The sequence below is a fragment of the Equus asinus genome, chromosome 14 (assembly GCF_041296235.1).
Source record: "Equus asinus isolate D_3611 breed Donkey chromosome 14, EquAss-T2T_v2, whole genome shotgun sequence".
NCBI classification, from domain to species: Eukaryota; Metazoa; Chordata; class Mammalia; order Perissodactyla; family Equidae; genus Equus; species Equus asinus.
Window position 1 is genome coordinate 5,774,637 of NC_091803.1, and position 24,248 is coordinate 5,798,884.

The 24,248-nt window shown below is 41.0% G+C and overlaps 1 protein-coding gene across 2 annotated transcripts in view; it reads right to left on the reverse strand.

The window, feature by feature from the left end:
• The window catches only part of BAIAP2L1 (BAR/IMD domain containing adaptor protein 2 like 1), a 102,710-nt gene extending 78,749 nt beyond the window's left edge, over positions 1 to 23,961 (reverse strand). The window contains exon 1 of one of the 2 annotated variants that reach the window (XM_044746894.2): positions 23,643 to 23,961. In XM_044746894.2, the coding sequence (XP_044602829.1) occupies positions 23,643 to 23,693 (51 nt within the window). In that variant the 5' untranslated portion in view covers positions 23,694 to 23,961. The remainder of the gene's footprint in view (positions 1 to 23,642) is intronic. The other variant, XM_044746895.2, reaches the window with a different exon arrangement.
• Positions 23,962 to 24,248: the final 287 nt, after the last annotated feature.

Below are 24,248 nucleotides of genomic sequence, written 5' to 3' on the forward strand. Positions count from 1 at the left end.
TGGATGTATTAAAGTTTATCCATTTACCTGTTGAACATCTGGGTTGTTTCCAGTTTTTGGTAATTATAGATAAACCCGATAGAGACAATCTCATACAGGTTTCTGTGTGAACGTAAGTGTTCATATCTCTAAGATAAATACCTAGGAGTTCAATTACTGCATCATATGGTAGGTATGTGTTTAACTTTATAAGAAATTGCCAAACTATTTTCCAGAGTGGCTGTACCATTTTACGTTCCCTTCAGCAATGCACGAGATTTCAATAATTTTCAAAAAATCGAATAATTTTATTAGAAAATGGTTACTTTCTAATAAAAAACCCACTATTTTTTTCAAATATCTCACTTAAAGTTCTTATAATAACATTATGAGATGAAGTTTGGATGATAAGAATATAGGGTATAATAAAAAAAAAACTTTTTAAAATATCATTTAAAATTCTTATAACACTCTTACAAGGCTAAGTCTGGATGATAAGAATAAAAGGAAACGGATGCAGAGCTAACCTCGTCCTCTAGCGTATAAGCAGTCACAAAAAGAAGCCCAGTCCTGCGTCCTTTCTTAACATTATTCTTAGTTCAGCTTATCCAAATAAGGGGAAAATATAATTTGATTTCTTGATATAAGTCTTGAAATGTTTACATATAACTCCTATCTTAAAATATCAAAAACAATGAATTAACGAGAACTCTCAAAGTTAACACCAAGCATAAGCTACTATCCAAGTGAATCTATTGGAAAATAAAGTTTAACTGGGACTTGAGATGACAACCAGCTTCATAGAAAACAATACAAGAGTTTTGAAAGTTCAACACACACTGCAATTCTTTATTGTTTAAATTTAGCTACAGAAATTCCCTGGAAATTTTGGCCTCTGCGAACAGTGGAAAATCCATTTCTACGCTGGCTCTTAGCCATTAATCTAGTTCTTTTAGCTGAAGTACATGTATTTTTAAACCCACAAACAAAAAAGCAGTGCTGCCTTTGTAGTCCACAATTCGTAAAATTTTATAGTAGCAGTGGACATCCTGTGAATTGAATGAGTCCCACATTGTTTTGGGAGGGCAGTAGTTGGGTCAAAGGTCACGCTTGTCAAGGCTTGTTAAGACCTGAATTGTTATAGAGTCTAAAATTTAGAGAGAATCATCAGTAGCAATCAACAAATCCATTTTAAGTTTGGCACTAAGAAAAAAACGTTTAAGATACCAAGTATAAAAACAAAATAAATTACAAAAGCTATCAATAGGCCAAGAAGCACTATTTTGTTACAATCAATAACAAAAAATTAGTATGTACTCCACTAGTTACTGCCTGGCAAGGAGCATAAGTTACCAAACCAGTTTCAACCAGAAGGAGTTTCACTGCCATTCAGAGAATACAGATAGTCTGGGCTAAAATGACTGGCGATACCACCGTTCCCCATGTGCTGAGTCTCATACGAAGAAAGGCTGTTTCTATCACGAAAGCTCAGCAGCACTGGGGAATTAGCAGTTAGACATTTCAATAAAATGTTGAGGAACAGACCACTTGGAACCTACAGGCACTTCCCACCAGACTTCTGGCTGGTCTATCTCATTAATTCCCTTTGCCTCCTGTAAAGTTACAGATCACAACTTTAAGACAAATTATACAATCTTATGGTGGTTTTAACTTTCTCACAATTTAGATTTTTCTTTCATTTTCAAAAAATTATTACCTTTATCAGTATAGAACTATAGACCATGAAGCATATATCAATACAATTATGACTAGCCAGATAGTTAAACTGAGCTGACTCTAAATTTCTAAGAATTGGTTTCTCTTTTCGTTTCTTTTTCCAGTTCTCTACATGATGAAGGACAAATTATTTCAGTGCTTTATTTTTTAAGTTGAAAAATGTGGGTAGTATTTATACTGGCATAAGCTTTAAAAGTGATTTAAGAATCTAAGTAAATAGAGAGTTTTATAACTTGATTCAGGTAACACATGTATCCTTGAAATTTGACATTATTTTGTTCTACACAATTTCATACAAATTAATCTAGCACTATCACAAATGCTTAAACCAATCAAGGCACGTTCTAATTTCATATGACAAGAATATTTGTTAAGAAGAGTTAAGTATTTGAGAATATTTCTAGATAGATGTCATTTGCAGAAAATCTTGCTTCCTCCTTCCTCGTATTGTTAGGAGCTGCTTTTCCTGGACTAACATCATCAGTACTTGATCTCGTCCCCTGCCTTTAGGGAAAGTATTAGTGAGTAAATCTGGCAAAAAGGGAGCTGCTTGTGCAGCTAACAGATGGTCAGAAGAATCATGTTTTTCATATCCATCTTGAATGGGGAGCAGAAGCCAAGTAAAGGAAAACTAGACAATTGAGATTTTTTTTTGAACTACTAAAAGCAGAAATACAGCCAAATATATAAACACACAAAAATGCTTTCCATCAGTCAAATGTGAACAATGTTTTGGCCTCTGATCAGTCTGTATTATCTATCTATGCTACTAGCTATTGACTTGCATTATGTATCAATTTGTATTATCTATAATCTGTAACATGCCATCCCAGTAGCAATGGGTCTGGAGGGATGGAGGAACACGGCATGAAAGAAACTTTGGCCTTGAATCTTGGGCAAATCACATCCCACCTTGCTGAGCCTCGGTCTCCCCTATAAAATGGGAATAATAATAATTTCCATATCAGGAGGGTAGGAGGATTCAAAGAGATAATAACTAATATTTATGGAGCACTTATGTGCTCTTCAAAGCACTTGACTCTTAGTGCACAGTGAATCAATTGCAATAATTAATATTACAAGACAAAAAGCTCTAAAATACTACTCAACTCTTCAAATGTCCCCAGGTACCTCCTCTTCCTCTGCAACATGAAAACAAATGATACTGGTATACCTACCTCAAAGTGTCACATCTCTGGATGAGAGAGACCATGAATACAAAAACCTCTAGAAGAGTGTGCAGTACAAAAAAACCCAAAGGTGTTATTATTATCTGCTTTATTCAGTTGAAAACATTCTATCCCTTTTTTTCATTTGAGATACATTTTGATGTTTATGGAGTGCTACTATGTTTCAGGCTCTATGACAAGCATTTTAGATGGGTTTTCTCATTAGATCCTAACACTGTGATTATTATTTTCCCTGTTTTAAAATGAGACACTAAAACTTTCAGATGTTAAATTTAAAAATCTTGCTGAAGGTTCCATAGGCAGCAAGAGGTGGAGTCAGGTCGAGGCCACCTCCCTACTAACCTCTGGACTCATCCCTCAGGCCTCAATACATGTTCCTTGAAGTGAATTGTGCAATAACGTGAGATGAAAACACTTTTATGATGGAGCACTATTTTAGTATGAGAAATTATGGGAGTCTCTACAATATTTTCCTTTTCTTTTTAGAAGCTTTCTTGTAACTTACTCCAGATTTTTGATGAATATAATTAATCTTCTAATAACACAACAATATGGACCAACCCTACCCAGGCAAATGAATATTTCTGACTGTCTTCCTTCCCTTAAAAAAAAAAAGGAAAAGTGCTACATGGATGTCAGCAACATAGTGGAGTGAGCTGTTCCTTTTGTCTCCCCTCCTTCAAACTACAACTAAATAGGCATTCATTGATAAGTGGAGGATGCCCATACGGTATATCAGGACGCCTGAGAGACCCGTGCAGCTATACATCTAAAGGTGGATGGACTACCCCCAAGGAGGTGTTGGAGATAGGTGAGCACTCTCTGGGCCCCAGGCAGCCCAGTGCATGTGTGAGACTGCTCTCCCAGCTGGAGACTCCTGTGGACCTGAGGGTAGGAGCATGACTGCATAAACAGGTGATGGCAGCCCTGAGCCCCCACGTTATTGCTTCCCCCTCTGGTAGGAGAGTCCACAGGGCCACAGAATCCACAGGGAGCAGCTCAGGCTCTGACGCAATGGAGAAGCCCCACCCCCCAAGCACAAAGCTGCTGCGACCTAGAAGCAGACAGCAGTGGAGCTGCGAGCCCAGCTGAATGAGCTACTGGCTGCCTCGAACACCCATAGTACCGCTGTGGCCCCAAAGGAGAGAGTGCATCTTGGCTGGACTGTGGGAACAGTCAGCAGCAGCTGTGAGCCCCCGTGTGATTACTTTTCCATTTGGTGGGAGACCCCACAGGTCTGCTGCCATCCCAAGGAGCAGCCAAGGTTTGGATAGGCACAGCTGACAGGGATTGAGACAGGCTCAGATTATACAGTCCCTGCCCACCCACCCAGCCCCTCCCCCGCCCCCATGGCAGCAGGTGGAACCTACAACCAGATACTATCACTATGTGATGGCACCAATCCACTCTATCAAATGGTATGAAGAAATATATTAATACTCCAGACCAGAAGGAAAAAGACAAACACCCAGAAATAAACCCTGAAGGCACAGAAATCTATAATCTAAATGACAGAGAATTCAAAACAGCCATCATAAAAAAACTCAATGAGTCACAAGAGAATTCACGAAGACAGTTCAATGAAATCAGGAACAAAATTAATGAACAGAGGGAATTCTTCACAAGAGATCAAAACTATAAAGAAAAACCAATCAGAAATGTTGGAGTGAAACCACAATGAATGAGGTAAAGAAAAATCTGAAGTTCTTGAATAATAGAGCTGATTTTATGGAGGATAGAATTAGCAATCTAGAGGACAGGAATATAGAAATGTTTCACGTGGAGGAGGAGAGAGAACTAAGTCTAAAAAGAAATGAAGAAATTCTCTGAGAAGTATCTGACTCAATTAAGAAATGCAACATAAGGATTATAGGTATTCAAGAGGGAGAAGGGAGGGAGAAAGGAGCAGAGAGCTTGTTCAAAGAAATAATAGCTGAGAACTTCCCAAAACTGGAGAAGGAGCTGGAATTACATGTAAATTAAGTCAACAGAACTCCTAGCTACATCAATGTAAAAAGACCTCCAAGGCATATATTAGTAAAGCTGGCAAAAGCAAATGACAAAGAAAAAATATTAAGGGCAGCAAGGCAGAAGAAATAACCTACAAAGGCATCTCTATCAGGCTTTCAGCAGACTTCTCAGCAGAAACCTTACAGGGTAGGAGAGAAGAGAATGATATATTCAGAATTCTGAAAGACAAAAACTTTCAGCCAACAGCACTATATCCAGCAAAAATATCCTTCGGATATGATGGAGAAATAAAAACTTTCCCAGATAAACAAAAGCTGAGGGATTTCATTGCCACAAGACCCCCCCCCCCACAATAAATTATCAAGAAGGCCCTCATACCTAAAAAAAAAAAAAAAAAGAAGGATTTACAAAGCCTTGAGCAAGGAGATAAATAGGCAGACAAAATCAGAAAATAGCAATTCTCCATCAGAACAGATTAGCAAACAACTCTAAAGGTAAAGGAAAGGAAAACATAAAAAATAAATACAAACATTTCATTTTAACTACAAATTCATAACACAAATGGAATAAGTTGTGACAACAACAACTTAGAAGGGGAAGAGGAAAAGGATGGAACCTGCTTAGACTAAGGAAATAAGAGGCCATCAGAGAATGGACTATCTCATCTACAAGGTCTTTTATACAAACCTCATGGTAACCACTAAACAAAAAATCAAAACAGGGACACAAATGATAAATAAAGAGAAAACCATCATAGAAAGCCACTAAACTGAATCAGCAGTCTGAAATACACAGGACAAGAAGCAAGGGAAATACAAAACAGCTGGAAAACAAGCTATAAACTGGCAGCATTAAGCCCTCATATCAATAACCACTCTAAATGCAAAGGTATTGAATTCCCCAATCAAAAGACACAGAGTGGCTAGATGTATTCAAAATTAAGACTCAACAATTTGCTGCCTTCAGGAAACAAATCTCAGTTCTAAAGACAAAGACAGGCTCAGAATGAAGGGATGGAAGACAATACTCCAAGCTAATGGCACACAAAAGAAAGCAGGTGTTGCCATAAATATATCAGACAAAGTAGACTTCAAGATAAAAAAGACAATGAGAGACAAAGAGGAGAAGTATATAATGATAAAAGGGACACTGCAGCAAGAGGACACAACACTTCTAAATATATATGCACCTAACACAGGAGCACCAAAGTACATAAAGCAACTATTAATTGACCTAAAAGGAGATCTTAATGGCAACACAATAATAGTAGGGGACCTTAACACCCCACTATCATCAATGTATAGATTGACCAGACAGAAAGTCAACAAGGAATTAGTGGAACTGAGCAAAAAACTAGACAAGATGGACTTAATAGATAATATATAGAACATGACATCCAAAATCAGCAGAATACACATTCTTCTCAAGTGCACATGGAACATTCTCAAAGACAGACCATATGTTGGGAAACAGGGCAAGCCTCAATAAATTTAAGAAGATTGAAATCATATCAGGACTATTTTCCAACCATAATGTTATGAAACTTGAAATCAACTACAAGAAAAAAGCTGGGAAAGTGACAAACATGTGGAGACTAAACAGCATGCTGCTACACAACCAATGGATCACTGAAGAAATTAAAGGAGAAATCAAAGAATATCTGAATACAAACAAAAATGAAAACACACCATACCAACTCATATGTGATGCAGCAAAAGCGGTCCTAAGAGGGAAATTCATAGCAAAACAGGCCCACCTTAACAAGCAAGCAAAATCTCAAATAAGCAATCTTAAACAACACCTAACAGAACTAGAAAAAGAAGAGCAAACAAAGCCCAAAGTCAGTGGAAGGAAGGAAATAATAAAAATTAGAGCAGAAATAAATTAAATTGGAACCAAAAAAACAGTAGAAAGGATCAATGAAACTAAGAGCTGGTTCTTTGAGAAGATAAACAAAACTGACAAACCCTTAGTGAGACTAAGAAAAAAAGAGAGAAGGCTCAAATAAATAAAATAGAAATGAAAGAGGAGAAATCACAACAGATATCACAGAAATACAAAGGATTGTAAGAGAATACTATGAAAAACTACATGCCAACAAATTGGACAATCTAGAAGAAATGGCTTAATTTTCAGATTCATACAACCTCCCCAAAATGAATCTAGAAGAAATAGAGAATCTGAATAGACCAATCACAAGTAAAGAGACTGAAACAGTAATCAAAACCTCCCAAAAAATAAAAGTCCAGGGGGCTGGCCCTGTTGCCAAGTGGTTAAGTTCATGCTCTCCACTTTGGTGGCCCAGGGTTTCACCAGTTCTGATCCTGGGTGCTGACAGGGCACCGCTCATCAAGCCATGCTGAGGCGGCATTCCACATAGCACAACTAGAATGACCTACAACAAGAATATACAACTATGTACTGGCAGACTTCGGAGAGAAGAAAAAAAAAAAGAGATTGGCAACAGATGTTAGTGCAGGTGCCAAGCTTAAAAAAAATAAATGAAGTCCAGGACCAGATGGCTTCTCTGGAGAATTCTACCAAACATTCAAAGAAGATTTAGTACCTATCCTTCTCAAACTATTCCAAAAAACTGAAGAAGATGGGACACTTCCTAACACATTTTACAAGGCCAACATTACCCTGATCCCAAAGACAGATAAGGACAACACAAAGAAGGAAAACTACACGACAATATCACTGATGAACACAGATGCAAAAATCTTCAACAAAATACTGGCAAACCAAATACAGCAATACATTAAAAGAATCATACATCATGATCAAGTGGGATTTATACCAGGGATGCAGGGATGGTTCAACATCCACAAATCAATCAATGTGATACACCACATTAACAAAATGAAGTATTAAAACCACTTGATCATCTCAATAGATGTTGAGAAAGAATTTGACAAGATCCAACATCCATTTATGATAAAAACTCTCAATAAAATGGATATAGAAGGAAAGTACCTCAACATAAGAAAGGACATACATGACAAGCCCACAGCCAACATCATACTCAACAGGGAAAAACTGAAAGCCATCCATCTGAGAACAGGAACAAGACAAGGGTGCCCACTCTTGTCACTCTCATTCAACATAGAACTGGAGGTTTTAGCCAGAGCAATTAGGCAAGAAAAAGAAATAAAAGGAATCCAAATTGACAAGGAGGAAGTAAAATTCTCACTATCTGCAGATGATACGATTTTATATACAGAAAACCCTAAAGAATCCACCGGAAAACTATTAGAAATAATCAACATCTACAGCAAAGTTGCAGGATACAAAATCAACTTGCAAAAATCAGTTGCATGTCTATATTCTAATAACAAACTAACAGGAAGAGAACTCAAGAATACAACCCCATTTACAATTGCAACAAAAAGAATAAAATATCTAGGAATAAATTTAACCAAGGAAGTGAAAGACCTATACAATGAAAACTATAAGACATTATTAAAAGAAATGGATGATGACATAAAGAAATGGAAAGATATTCCATGCACATGGATTGGAACAATAAACATAGTTAAAATGTCCATACTATCTAATGCAATCTACAGATTCAATGCAATCCCAGTCAGAATCCCAATGACATTCTTCACAGAAATAGAACAAAGAATCCTAAAATTCCAGTGGGGCAACAAAAGACTCCAAATAGCTAAAGCAATCCTGAGAAAAAAGAACAAAGCTGGAGGCATCACAATCCCTGACTTCAAAATATACTACAAAGCTATGGTAATCAAAACACCATGGTACTGATACAAGGGCAGACACACAGATCAGAATTGAAAGCCCAAAAATAAAAGTACACATATATGGACGGCTAATCTTCAACAAAGGAGCTAACATACAATGGAGAAAGGAAAGTCTCCTCAACAAATGGTCTTGGGAAAACTGGACAGCCACATGCAAAAGAATGAAGGTAGACCATTATCTTTCACCATACACAAAAATTAACTCAAAATGGATTAAAGACCTGAAGGTAAGACGTGAAACCACAAAACTCCTAGAAGAAAACATACACAGTACAGTCTTTGACATCGGTCTTAGAAGGAGCTTTTTGAATACCATTATCTACTCGGGCAAGGAAAACAAAAGAAAAAATAAACAAGTGGGACTTCATCAGAGTAAAGAGCCTCTGCAAGGCAAAGGAAACCATGAACAAAATGAAAAGACAACCCACCAACTGGGAGAAAATATTTGCAAATCATATACCTGACAAGGGGTTAATCTCCAAAATATAGAAAGAACTCAAACAACTGAGCAACAAAAAAAACCAACCTGATCAAAAAATGGGCAGAGGATATGAACAGATATTTTTCCAAAGAAGATACACAGATGGCCAATAGGCACATGAAAAGATGTTCAACATCACTAATCATCGAGGAGCAAATCAACACCACAATGAGATATCACTTTACATCTGTTAGAATGGCTATAACCACCAAGACAAAAAATAACAAATGTTGGAGATGATGTGGAGAAAAGGGAACCCTCATACACCACTGGTGGGAATGCAAACTGGTGCAGCCACTATGGAAAACAGTATGGAGATTTCTCAATAAATTAAAAATAGAAATACCATATGACCCAGCTATTCCACTACTGGGTATTTATCCAAAGAACTTGAAATCAACAATTCAAAGACACTCATGCATCCCTATGTTGACTGCAACATTATTCACAATAGCCAAGATGTGGAAGCAGCCCAAGTGCCCCTCAACTGATAACTGGATAAAGATGTGGTATATATATACAATGGAAGACTACTCGGACATAATGAAAGACAAAATTGTTCCATTTGCAACAACATGGATAGAACTTGAGGGTATCATGTTAAGTTAGATAAACCAGAAAGAGAAAGACAAACACCGTATGATTTCACTCATGTGGAAGATAAACAAACATATGAACGAAGAGAACAATTTAGTGATTATCAGAGGGGAAGAGGGTTGTGGGGTGGGCATAAGGGGTAAAGGGGCACATATATACAGTGACTGACAAATAATGTACAACTGAAATTTCATAATGTTATATAGTATTATGACATCAATAAAAAAAGTGCTATAAAATAAAGGGAAGAAAAAGAAGATTCCAGAACTATCTGTAGTCCTCACGAGAATTAATAACAGTTAACACTGTCTATCAATTTCCTTTGCTGAAAAAGAATTAAAACATTACAGAACTCTATTACAAAACCACAGGATGCTTTAACCACCCCATCCAAGTCTTATATCCCTTTTTTTCTCCCCAGAGGGAACTGCTACGTATGACTGCTGTTAACTTTCTAACTCATATTTTATACTTTTCCACACATGTACATTTAGCCACAATTGATATATATCTTTGCTTTGTGCATTTAATAAAAAAACTATATCATATAATACATTCCACTCTTACATCTTACTTTTTTTATTCAATCTTCTTCTGAGACCGCTCCACCTTTATACATATTGACTGAGTGTATCCCTATTTAACTTATGTATGATATCCCTTTGTTATTTATTTTTTTTATGAGGAAGACTGGCCCTGAGCAACATCTGTTGCCAATCTTCCCTTTTTTGCTTGAGGAAGATTATTATTGAGCTAACACCTGTGCCAATTTTCCTCTATTTTATGAGGGATGCTGCCACAGTGTAGCTTGACAAGCAGTGCTAGGCCCTTGCCTGGGACCCAAACCTATGAACCCTGGACCACTGAAGTGGAATGCATGAGTTTACCCACTATGCCACGGGGCCGTCCCCTACAATATCCTTTTATAATGGCAAGTTGCATGTGTCCATGTGGCTAGGCTACAGTATCCAGTCAGTCAATTAAACGCTAATTTAGGGGTTGTGGAAAGGAATTTTGTAGATGTGGTTAATACCTACAACCAGTTTAGTTTAAGTAAAAGAGATTATCCTCAATAATCTGGGTGGGCTTCATTTAATGAGCTGAAAGGTTTTAAGAATAAAACTGAGGTTTCCCTGAGGAAGACGATATTTTGCTCATAGACTGCAGTGTCAGCTTCCAGCCTGCTCTACAGATTTGACTTCCCAGGCCCCTCCAATTGCATAAGCCAATTTCTTGATTTCCTCTTCTGAGTGACATTATATGATTTTGCTAATACCAACTATGTGGCAAGGGATTGCAAGGGATTGCACGTCTCCTCCTTATACACACAGCTGGGAATTTACCTAGAAATAGAATTGCTGGGCCATATGATATCATTTCTGGGTATATGACAGATCTTTCAATTTTCTTAGATACTCCCAGATACTTTGGGGAACGCAGCTGCAGCAATTTGTGCTCCCACAACCACCGTATGAAAGTACTGTTTTACCACACTCTCACCAATACTTGGTGGTGTCATACTTTTTGCCTATCTGAGGGATAAAAAAACAGTATCCTTTTTTTTAAGTTCCACAAACTGTTTTGTTAGCATTAAAAAAGTAGACATAACGTGAAATACCTAAGCAGGGGAAGGGAAACAATGAAAGGTGGCTTACTATATATTATAATGGTTTTATCCTCAGTTCTTATGTCTATCATAGATTAACGTCATCAGTGACTTTTGTCCTTATAACAACAGAGTAGGAGGCACGAAAAGCCTGAATATTTCCCACAACCAAGCAGATGTGGGCTGTGGCCCACCCCCCAGGTCCCCAATCACTGTGCTCCAGGCACAAGGGCCTCTGGGATGTTCTCTGAACAAGCCAAATCCATTCCCACCACAGGGATTTTGTACTTGCTCCTCTGCCTCAAGGCTCTTCTCTTGGATAGTCATCTACCTGGGTCTCAGCTCCAAACGTCTCACAAATACCTTCCTCAACCCTCCTCCTCCCATGGATGGTAGCACCTCCAGCCTCCCCCTCTCTCCAGCCTGTTCCTTGCTTTTCTTTCCTCAAAAGGCTTGTCACTATCTCACATGAAATAACCTGTTTACTCTGTCTGCTTAATAGGAACTGCATGTAAATTAAAGCTAAGGACCACTGCACCACTGCACCTCCAGCCCCAGTCACGGTGCCTGGACCATCTAATGGCGAAAGTGTACTCAGCAGCAGCAGTTTTTGATTTTTTAAATTATTATATGAGACATACGTGCTCACGGGTGAATCAGCTGTGTCACATGCCTTCAGCTAGTCTGAACACACTGCAACAGACACAATGACCCAGTGGGCCAATTAGCAATGAAAATCTAGAGTGAAGTAACGGGGCCACTGCTCACAACTTCATTAGCTCAAAGTAACAGCTTCAAGTGAGGGTCACAAAAGCTGCAAGGCTCTCGCCTCTACCCACTAAGTCAAAACAGGCTCGTAAAACCTGGAAACGTCAGGACTTTCCTTGTGAATTTTGCTTCCCAATCCTATGTTTTCCCAAGTTGACATTTAAATTACTTTTTTAAGTATTAGGCAGTAGTGTGGCTCTTCAAAAAGTACCTTGTTGGAAATAACCCAAGTGTCCATCAGCTGGTGAAAAGAAGAAATGTGGTACATCCATAAATGGAATATTATTCAGCCATTAAGAGGAATAAAGTACTAATACACACTACAACACAGATGAACTCCATTCTGCTAAGTGAAAGAAGCCAGTCACAAAAGAACACATATTACATGATTCCATTTACATGAAATATTTAGAAAAGACAGATCTATAGAGACTGAAGATATATAAGCAAGTGCCTGGGATTGGGGTTGAGAATGAGAAATAACAGCAAATGAGCACAAAGGACTTTTTTGGGATGATGGTTATAAAATTGGACTGTGGTGATAGTTGCACAATTCTGTAAATTTACTAAAAATCACTGAATTGTACCCTTAAAAGCAGTGAATTTTATAGTTTATAAATTATACCTCAATAAAGATATTTTACAAAAAGAAAAACAACAGCATCAACAAAAACCCTTGACTTTTCTTGACATCCAGACTGCTAAGGATTCAGGCTCTAAGTTCTTAACGCTATGGACTGCCACAAGCTGTGTGTCTTTGCTCATTCCTTGGTCGTTTCTAACTGGCCTGCCCACAGAAGATCCAGATGTACTGAGATGCCAGTCATCCACTGTACTTTGTAAACAGTGGTCCAGAACCAGCTGGAAAAGTGCTACTGGTCTGCAAAGCATTTACTCCCATGTAGCCGTTTGCAGCAACCTCCCCTCCTAGGGTGAAAAGTAATTAGACCTATTAGTAGAAAAAGGTAACCCAGCTATTGTGAGACACATCTCCTCCTGGATTAGCAGCTGTCTTTCCAGCTGTGATTGGGGAAGGAGTTTGGCAAATGTTTCTCTAGGCAAAAACTCCTTATTGTGTCTTTCTATAAGAATAGTTTCATAGGAAATCTTCAGCTCACAGAGAAAACTCTCTGTGAAACTGTCACTACGATTTAAACGTTGTTTTGCCTTCATTCTTCCTTTCCTTTCTTCATTCTAATCCAGGCTTTGGTTTGTAAAGAATTATTTCTACAAAAGTGGTGCTTCAGGGGCTGGCCCCATGGCATAATGGTCGAGTTTGGCATGCTCCACTTCTGCAGCCCAGCTTCACGGGTTCGGATCCCAGGTGTGGACCCACACCACTTGTCAGCCATGCTGAGGTGGTGACCCACATACAAAACAGAGTAAGAGTGGCACTTATGTTAGCTCAGGGCAAATCTTCCTCATAAAAAAAAAAAAAGGTGCTGCTTCAAAATGCAAAGGGTATCCTAGAAATGAAGCCATGAAGCCCACAGGGTTACGTGGTTCCATCCCTCACAAGATGAATTGGGTACAAGAAGCTACTGGGCCAGCAAAGCACAGGGCCACCTCTGTGGGCTTAGCCTCTCCTAGAAGAATATTCTCAGAGAATTCTGAGTACCACAGATCCCCAGCTCCTTAGGAACCAACCACATGATGAGAATATCAGTATAATAATCATCCCAAAAGGTATTTATTGCTACCTCTTGAGACATGGTACTGGAAGCAATCACATCTCCATGACCTTTCATTTCATTGTTTAAAGAAACAGATTTCTGTGACAAAATCTCCCTTCCCTATTCACTACTCATTTACGCAGCAAGAATAGTATATTAATCTTTTCCTCCTTTCTTCCAATACTGAGACAAAACAAAGTCCAAAGAACTGAATTGGTAAAGGCAGGACCCCCCTGGGAGAGAAGGTGGGGAAGGAGCAAGGAAACAGAACTGATGATACTGGGGGCAGGCCAAGGTGGAGGGAAAGGCTAGAGATACTAAAACCTTGGCACTGTTGTCCTGCCACAAGCTATAAACTCTAGAAAAGGACGTACTCTGTCTTTTCTCCAGTGTGGGTCCCAGTGATGACCACAGTGCTTGGCACAGCTGTGGCGCAAAAGAAAACAGTTGCTGAAAGAATGAACGCAGGTGGTGAGCTTGGCACATACGTAATAGATGCTCAAAACATGATAGTTATTATTATTACTGCTATCTCAGTCCCACTGGCCATGGAGTAAGGTGAGGATTTTAGTTACAACTGTGTGATAAGCATAGATCTTCACTATTTATTCAACAAATATCTTTAAGGTCCTACTATACATCAGCACGATAAGGGATTAAAAAAATCCTCAGGGAGCATACAGCTCACCGACAGAAAATTCATGCCAATAATTTCAACACCATTCTTTTATCAAATATTTACTCAGCTCCGCCTATGTGGCCATCACTGTTAGATACCAGGGATAAGCAGTAAACAAAACAGATGAAAATCAATGCTCTCGTGGTGGTTACAGTCTGGGAAACACACGTTATCCCTGCTAACAGACTGTTCGAAGAGCTTTCCATGTGTTATGTTTAGTCTTCACAACCATATGAGGTAGGTACTATTATCATCCTTATTGACAGGCGAGAAAATTAAAGCACAAGGTCAAATGGAGGACTATGACATTATCAAGTGCATACAAAAATCTGGGATAACAAAAAGGATGGATTGGTTAGGTGAAGGCATCTTCTCAAGGGCACAACAATTGGACAGTCATGTAAGAACAATGTTTTGCACATTTAAAGTGTGTTTACACACTTAGAAATACATTGCACTGTCAGACATAGTTGATGGCCTGCACCCAGAGCTGCTCCAGGTATAAGATGAAGCCCATGATAAAATATACCATTTGGTCAATCAAAACCAGTAAAGTTTTATATTTAAAAAATTGCAGGACTTAAGTATAAGGAATTATCGTTGTGATTTTCCTGATTTTCTTTTGCCACCTGAGTTTTTGTGGCCAGAGATGGATTGGTCTCAGCCTCCGTATCAGACAGGCACGCGAAGGTGACTAGGGTTGTCTCCTGTACTCCTCTACCCTCCACGCACAGGCTGGGGCTTCCCTCCTAACTCAGGAGGGGGTGCTCCATCCCGAAGGTCAAAGAGAAGCACTTAGGGTGGCTGGCAGCTGGACTCGTCATCTGAGATCTGTTCTGACCCCCAACCACCATCTTTTTCATGCTTATTCCAGGCAATGTGTTCTGATCATCTGAACTTTCACCCCTACTTACTTTGACAGGCTGTCATTACCACTTTTGTACCTTTTCTTGTCCTTGTAATTACTGCTTTTGTAACTTTCAAGGATACAGCTGCACCTTGAAAGGAATTAGCTGCTAGCAACATCAGGAATAAGACTTTTAAAGACAGTTGTAAGAACTGGAATTTGGGTGTCCTCAGTTTTGTTGAGTTCTTTTTCTGTTGCATTTATAGTCTCAGGTTACTAAGTGTTAAAAATCTACTCCTATAAGTAAAGATTAAGAGAAAAACGTTAAGATTTTAAATTACACGTGCTTAAAAGATTAATTCACAAAACAGGTAGAAATGGCCCATTTCAGCTTAGTTTTTAAAACTTTTTACCCATTAAAATGTAACAGATTGATCCCTGCTTTTTTCCCTTAGCTTAAGCGTTATAAAAGTAATCCACTCACATAAAGAAAACGTGAGCCCTCCAGAGGGCAGAGCATGAGTGAGAAGCACAAGTCCCCCTCCTCAGCACCCTAGGGCGAACCACTGCTGTCCTTTGATATTTTCAGTGAAGGAATTGCTATTGCTCAGGGACTTTTTAACCTCCAAAGTACCATATAAATAAAAGCAGTTTAAGCAACACACCCGAGGGCATGTTCACTCACCTGCTGTTCTCTCTAAAGCACGCGTAGCTCTAGGAGGCTGTGAGCGATCAGTTAGATCTCCGAGCGGTACAGATTTATTTTGCTCCCTGGATTGGGAACACATTCTGGTAATATTTTTAATTTATTTTTGAATGAGAGAGAAGCTGGCAACATTTTGTCTCATTTACACAAGTCTCACCTTTATTCGCAAAGATTTGAGGTAGCTGTTACAACCAGGACACAGTCCCTAAAATAATGACAACCCAGAAAGACAGACTCAAGGTCTGGAAAACATAAGTAGAAGTATAAAATCAAGGCTGAGGAAAACAAGCACAGAAGTATACAGGCCTGAAGGGCCACAGAGCTATAATTACTCTGTACACATCAACAAGTACAAAGTTTAGGGGGGAATTATACCGAACAATGGTATACATGAAATCTCAGGTATTCTCCCGGCCAATGTCCATAAGCTACTATATCTTATAGGTATACACATTTTATTACCATTTAAAAAAAAAAAACTCTATGGTTTACAAAAAAGAAAGTGGTTTTAAAAGACCCACTTAATTGGCTGGGGTTCAGGAAAGGTGCATTCTTGCAAAATCAGATTACAGCATAATTTGGGGCATGTTTTCTGGAAGGCATTTTGCAATGTGTAGTAAATATGCTTTAAAATGTCCCTACCCTTTGACTTGCAGCTCCCTTCTGGGGATTTAACTTAAGGAAAACATTGCGGCTTTGTGCAAAAGCTTTACCTGCAATGATGCTCACTGCAGTGCTTTAACAGCAAAGTGCTGGCAACGATCTTCAGTCCAATAACACGGGACTGAATCGACGAATTATGATGGAGAATGGAGTACTGCGGAGTCATCAAAATGATGATGCGCAGAATACTGACTGATGTGGAAAGATGTACTGGAAGATATTAGAAAGAGTGACAATAAGAGTTAATAGTGTTATCTCTGGGTTGTCGGATTCTGGGTGACTTTTACTTTCAGTGTAAATATTCATAGAAATTTTGGAAATGTTCTGGTATCAGAGAAAAATATAGTTTAAAAAAGCCTCTGACATTAAAACCAACATATACATACACACATAAATAAAAGATGAATGATTATGGGAAATGCTGAGAAGTATAATTTGAGGGACTTGTTCAAGTATGTACAATCTAAGTGGGAGAAGACCCAAATTAAAAATAACATTTCCTTTAGAAAGTACTAGTCCTAAAACTTCTTCATTCAACTATAACTCACTGAAATTCTTTTTAAAAACCAGTCTACTGTGCCTGCAACAGTAAAGTAGGTACATTTTCAAGAAAAGTCACACAAAAAAGGAAAGGCACTTTCATTAATACTCAATTAAGAAAATTCAATTAGCCATAACTCTGCACCCACCCCCAGCATTCCAGTTTGTTTAAATATGGCTCACCCATGCCCCCACCACCACTTACACGATAAAAACTTCTGATGTGTTCAGCTGTAACAGTTTTGGAGTCTAATCTACTAAATACCACAACTGTATGGCCTCTCTCAGACCCATGTTCCCTAGGTCCTGGTTCTGCCTTCTGAAATTAAGTAACCCCGACGGAGATCAGGCTCCTGCTGAGGTTACAGACGTCCAAGCACAAGCCTGGGGCAAACAGTTTGTTTTGTTTTGTTTTGAATTTAAAAATTTTATTTGCATATATCCATCAGAGTGGCCAAAATTGAAAGGAAGGAAAATATCAACTGTTGGCATGGATGAAGAGCAACTGGAACTCTCCGACACTGCTGGTGGGAACGTAAACTGGTACAACCACTGTGGAAAACTGCTTGGCAGTTTCTACCAAAGCTAAATACTCAAATACCTAATAACACAGAATATCCACTCCTATGTACATACCCAAGAGAAATGAGGGCCTATGCACTTCAGACATGTACTGAAATGTTCACAGCCACCATATTCATAATATCATGGAGTAGTCTGAAAACAATCCGAATGCCCACCCAAGAACAGATAAACTGTGATATAGACACACAGTGGAATACTACGAGCAAAAAGAATGAACTAACTACAATTACTCCAACATGAATAAATCCGACAAACACACTGGGTGAAAGATGGTGGACAAAATAGGCCCAACTAATTAGTGCTGCTGGATGTTAGGAGGGTAGTGACCTTGGAGGGGGTGTAGTGACTGGAAGGCAGCATGAGAGGGACATCAGGACAGCTGGTCATGGTTTGCTTTTTTTTCTTTTTTCTTTTTAGTGGCAACAGATGTTAGCTCAGGTGCCAATCTTTTGTTTTTTTTTTTCGAGGAAGATTAGCCCTGAGCTAACATCTGCTGCCAATCCTCCTCTTTTTGCTGAGGAAGACCGGCCCTGAGCTAACATCCGCTGCCAATCTTCCTCTATTTGCTGAGGAAGACTGGCCCTGAGCTAACAGCCATGCCCATCTTCCTCTACTTTATATGTGGGACACCTACCACAGCATGGCATGCCAAGTGGTGCCATGTCCGCACCCGGGATCCAAACCAGCCAACCCCGGGCCACCGAAGCAGAACGTGTGCACTTAACCACCGCGCCACCTGGCTGGCCCCTGGTCTGCTTCTTGATTTGGGTGCTGGTTACACAGGTGTGTTCAGTTTGTGACAATTTAGTGAGGTACATACAGTAGTCCCCCCTCATCTACAGTTTCGCTTTCCACACTTTCAGTTACCAGTGGTCAACTGCAGTCCAAACATATTCTATGGAAAATTCCAGAAATAAACATTTCATAAGTTTTAAATTGACTGCTGTTCTGAGTAATGAGATGAGATCTCACACCAGCCCAGCCCAGGATAAGAATCATCTCTTTGTCCAGCATATCCGTGCTGTATATGCTAGCTGCCCGTTAGTCACTCAGTAGTCATCTCTGTTATCAGATCAACTGTCTAGGTATCGTAGTGCTTGCGTTCAAGTAACCCTTATTTTACTTAATAATGGCCTCAAAGAGCGAGAGTAGTGATGCTGGTGATTCCCACATGCCAAAGAGAAGCCGTAAAGTGCCTCCATTAAGTGAAAAGGTCAATGTTCTTGACTTAGTAAGAAAAAAAAAAAAGTTGTATGCTGAAGTTGCTAAGATCTATGGTGAGAACAAATCTTCTATCTGTGAAATTGTGAAGAAGGAAAAAGAAATCTGTGCTAGTTTTGCTGTCACACCTCCAACATATATATATATATATATATATATATATATATATATATACAGGAAAACACAGTATATATATGGTTCAGTACTATCCTCGGTTTCAGGCATCCACTGGGGGGTCTTCCAACATATCCCAGGCAAGTAAGGAGGGACTACTGTATGTAAGCACACCTTTCTGCATGTATGTCATAATTCCATAAAAAGTTTTAGAAACAAAAAATATATTTGCAAGTGTCAACAGATAAGTTAAATTAATGTTCGCGTTGCTTTTATAAAATAATTTTTGCTCTCGAACTGCAGAATATACAGCTATGTGGAACGCTGAAGAAAACAAAAATCCAGTTTGTTGCAATTCCATGTACATTAGGTTTCCCCTGCAGGTCTGCCGGTGTGGCTCATTACAATAGAGGTACAAGACAAGAATTAATGTCCGATACTGAAATAACGTGAACTCAAAAGCAACCCGAACCTTGTGAATGGTGTCACCTCTCCATGTGGTCCCAGCCTCACAGGCTTCATAATAAAGGCTGCTTTCAGCCTCACAGGCTGCTCTGTCTGCATAGTAGTAATGTTATCATAGTTCTAAAACCTCTTTTCAATCAAGAAAAATGTTATGACAGAAAAAGATATCTATTGTTTAGCTTCATATTTTCATTTTACCAGACAAAATGCTACAAAACTGGGCTGTTCAGTCTAATATTCAATACCTGGCAACCCTTTCTGTTGCTACCCGGCACCTGATTCTTACTGTCCCCTTTTTTAGTCATCACAGAGCCAAGAGCAAGTTGTCTGGGCTTCTGCAAATCCCATTTTATCTTCAGCATACTTGAAGAAAGTAGTGTTATGGGAACAGATGAAGATATCTAATAGCAAATATAGCTACAGCCATAAAAATAAAAGGCAATTTAAAGCTTCAAAAGCTAGACCCGTACGTACAGCATAATCTACACTGGAAGCCAATGGGGCAGGGTCCTTCACTTACACATCCCCAACTGAACCCCAGTCGAGAAAACAAACAGCCATTAAACAAACAAAACCTAGTGCACACGCCTAGAATGCTTACTTCACCCAGCAAAAGAACAAAAGTATCTCATTTTCTTATTAAAAAAAAGGTTTTGTTCAAAACATGCCAAGGATGACAAACTAACAGAATGACTGAGAATTTGTGACATCTTAGATCACCAAATTATGAAAAGGTATTCGGTTTGTGCATTTTTTGGCCACTAGAAACTAAATCACTACACAAAAAGGAGAGGGATAGAGGCTGGCAGGGTAAATGGCATGTGAGCACTGGTCACTCAGACTTTGGGCCTCGGTTTCTCAATGGTGAACAAAATCCATATCCACCTTGAGGGCTGATGTTTACTTAGAACAAAAAGAGGGCTCTCTGAAAAGTGTCAAGGGAGGGAGCGGGGAGACTGGCACGGCATAGGTGCTTACTAAATAAATGAGTGTTTATTTATTCAACAAATATACCCACTCCATGCTAGGAACTGTTCTAAGTGCTCAGAATACAACAAAACAAAGCTCTTTTCCTCTGGGAGCTCACATTCTAGCTGGAGTGGAGAGAGAGATAAACATAATAAATAAATATATTATATAGTACATCCTAGGTAGTAAGTTCTACGGGGGAAAAGGTAAAGTTCGGTGGAGCTGGGAGATGGACGGCAACTGCAATTTTAAGGAGCTGTTTGAGCAGGCCTCACTGCGAAGGTGACATTCAAACAAAAACGTGTGTCCCTTTCCCTCCCTCTCCTTTTTAGGTGTCATTTCCCCCCTTCACTGCCGCCTTAGCAAGACGAATGTACGTATGACATCCCTGGATGACGTCACACTCATCCCTCAACTTCCTAAGACTTTAACAGTTCTAACTTCTAGGAAGGTTGTGGTTACTCTTAATTAAAGGTTCTTTTGAACTTTACTTCTTCCTCATACCACTAAAGCCTGTACTCATTGGAAAACCATGGAAAATCACAAGCAAGACACTGAGGGCAAATTATGGGCATACTATCGACTGAAGTGTGGGGAGTGGGAGGGATCTTTGGCTTAATTCTAACTAGCAACAGTTAACATTACTTGACATTTTGGGACTCATTATCATGCCATTTGTTTGTGAAGCCGAAAAACACACATCCTCCTGGGATTTAGCATGAATCCCCAGTAATCATTTGTCTAAGTACACATTTTAGAAAACTCAGCAAACGTGTAAATATATACTGAAGGATATTTGATACAGCATACAGAGGATCACGCTACTTTATAATCCCCCATTTTCTCTGAAGAATTTATTCCTTTATTTCAAAGTTGGAGAAATTTGAGTATTGGAAAAAAAAAAAAATCTAAAGCCCAGACTAGCAAGTCATAAAATCTCATTTGCAGGTGGCTTTTGTAAACGCATCTGGTTAGATTAGGTTTCTATTAGTAAAACATATTGGATGGCTCAGTAACATAAAGGATATCTCTTTTTTAAAGAAGCAGAGTCATCAACACTGTCAGCAGATTTTTTTCCATATTAAGCTTAAATTGTTTTCAGCTTTGATCACGGGGGGACGGGTAAGGTGGGGAGGAAGAACCTAATGAGGAGGCAGTGAAAGGATTTCAGCCTTTCAATCGACCTGGGAATGTAAAATTCACTGTATTTCCATCATAGCCAAAGCATGAGCTAGCAGCATTCACTTCACAGATTATATACAAACTTGTTGTCTGGAGCTGTAAATTCTTATTCCACCATCTCAACATAAAAAACATGATCCCAAAACATCAACGAGGAAACGGTGATTAAAGTCAATCAACAAACTTCTGTGAGCTTTCAATGTTTTAAGACACCTGGGAATGGAAAGCACTAAGATGCTGGTCTTTGATCTTCAGTGTTATAATAACTTTCCAAAAACTGAAAATGAGTTACACCGCCTTACATCTATAAATACATATGACCCAAACTATCAAATCCACACTCCTCCTGGCCCAGTTTTTTGGGGGAATACGACACGCCAAAGTGGTTGGCATTTGTGGCACTGTCATTCGCTCGAGTACAGCCCTCCTACTGAGTCATCACCGAAAGGGAAAATCAAGGAAGTGGGAGAAGGAGCCAAGAGAAGAGTTACTCCTGAGCATCTGATCGCTTGCCTCGAGTTGATACCTCATCTCAGACTGGAAAAATTTAAGCGTCTGTATTCTTGGAGAATACGGGGGGAGAGGAACTCCTGTGTTCCAGAGTTCTGTGCCCCAGCGGATACTTAAGATGCCGCCTCAAATTTGCAATGATCTACATTCCTCAATTGCACCTTTTTTTCTTATCTGACAGTCATCAGAGTTGCTACGACTCCTCAAGTCTAAGAGCGTTTTATTTACACACTTTGTCAACACCCCACACTTCCTTCCTGCCCCACCATCTTCAGCACCATTTAAATATTAACAACCTCAATACAAATGTTAAACGTTAACATTCAAACTTCTGGGATTTCTAAAAATTGCCCTTTATTATGGAAACACGCGAATTAGGAACAGATTTTGGTCACAGTTACTCACTCAGCCCCCAAAATGCTGCATCAACCCTGTTTACTATCTCTATAAAGTATAATTCACATGCTACAGTATTTTGTATTCATAGGAAGGGAATCAATTCTCTTCTGAACGTCAAACGACAGATTATGAATATATTTCCATGCTCTTTTTTCCTCTTATCCAACAAGAGTCAATAAACTCTGACTCCAGGAGCTCACTCAGACCTTGCAAATCGACAAACTAACTTTCAGGGTCAAAAAGAGAAAAAAATCTGCAAAAATGACCAAACTCTGGACCTTCAACAGGACTCCAAATGAATCCGGAGAACTTGCAAGTCCCCGGGGTTCCAGGAGCCTAAGCCGAATTAAAACAACAGTGGTGCCGCATTCTATTAATAGCAGATGATTAAACAAGTATCTTATTTCAACCGGCATGCATCTAGGAGTGCTGAAACTTCCGAAAGCGGCCCCTAATCCCAAGTCTCCGTTTCTGGAAGAATTCCTAATAAATGCAAGTTAGGAGCATGCCCGTCCACGCACGCCTTAAGGTGGGGCCGGTTTCGCGCAACCCCGGGCGCTCTCGGCCTCCGACCGCCTCCCGACACGATCGCCAGGAGCCGGCGGCCTCGGAGGGAGCGCAGCCCGGGAGCCCGCCGCCCCGGGGCTCGGCTCCTCGGGCTCGCCGACGGCCGCAGCCCGGCCCCGGCCGCCCCTCGCGCCCGGCTCCCCGCCCTCCGCCCGCTGCAGCCCCGCCGGCGCGGCCGCGACCCTAAGGGGACGCGGGGAGGGGGACGTGGCCCCGCGACCGCACCGCCCGCAACCCCCAAGCCCGTCTGGCTGTAAAACGTGTAGTTTGTGGGACGTCTCCATGGCCGGGAGCGAGAGGGGGAGGGGGTTCCCGCGAAAAGGAAGCCCCCAAGGTGAAGGACCCCCACCTGCCCCCGGAGAGGCCTCCCGCGCCCCCAGCCTCGAACCCCGGCGCCCCAGGGCCCCCGGCCGCCCAGGGCCTGCTTACCCGGTAGGTGCTCTCCGTGAGCCGGTTCACCTCCTCCGGCCCCCGCGACATGGCCGCAGCCGCCCGGCGGGCGAGCGCGGGAGGACGCGGCGGGGCCTCGTGGCCGCCCGAGCCTGGGCGGCGGGAGCGCCGGAGCGCGGCGGAGGGGCCCTCGAGGGTCGGCCGTCGGCCCGGGAGTCCCCACGCGCGCCTCCGCCGCTCAAGTGTCAAAACTTGCAGCGCCGGCGCCGCCGCCGCCGCCGCCGCCGCCCGCCCGGAGCTGAGGAGCTGAGGGGCTGAGGAGACGCGGCCTGACGCGGCGCGGGCCGCCCCACCTGAGGCGGCCAGGGTGGGAGGGGCCGCCGTGGGCGGGGCGGCCGCGGGCGAGCTTGGCCCGAGGGGGCGGGGCGGCCCCACCTGAGGCGGCCGCGGTGGGCGGGGCCGAGAGGCCGGGGAAGGAGAGGAGGAGGCGAGCAGAGCTGTGGTGGGAGGGGAGGGCAGCACCGCCCGAGTGGGCGGGGCAGAGGTGAGCGGGGCCAAGCGGGTGGGGCGGGGCCACCTGAAGCGGTCGGAGTGGGCGGGGTCTAGCGGCCCTGTGGGCGGGGCCACCTGAAGCGGTCGGAGTGG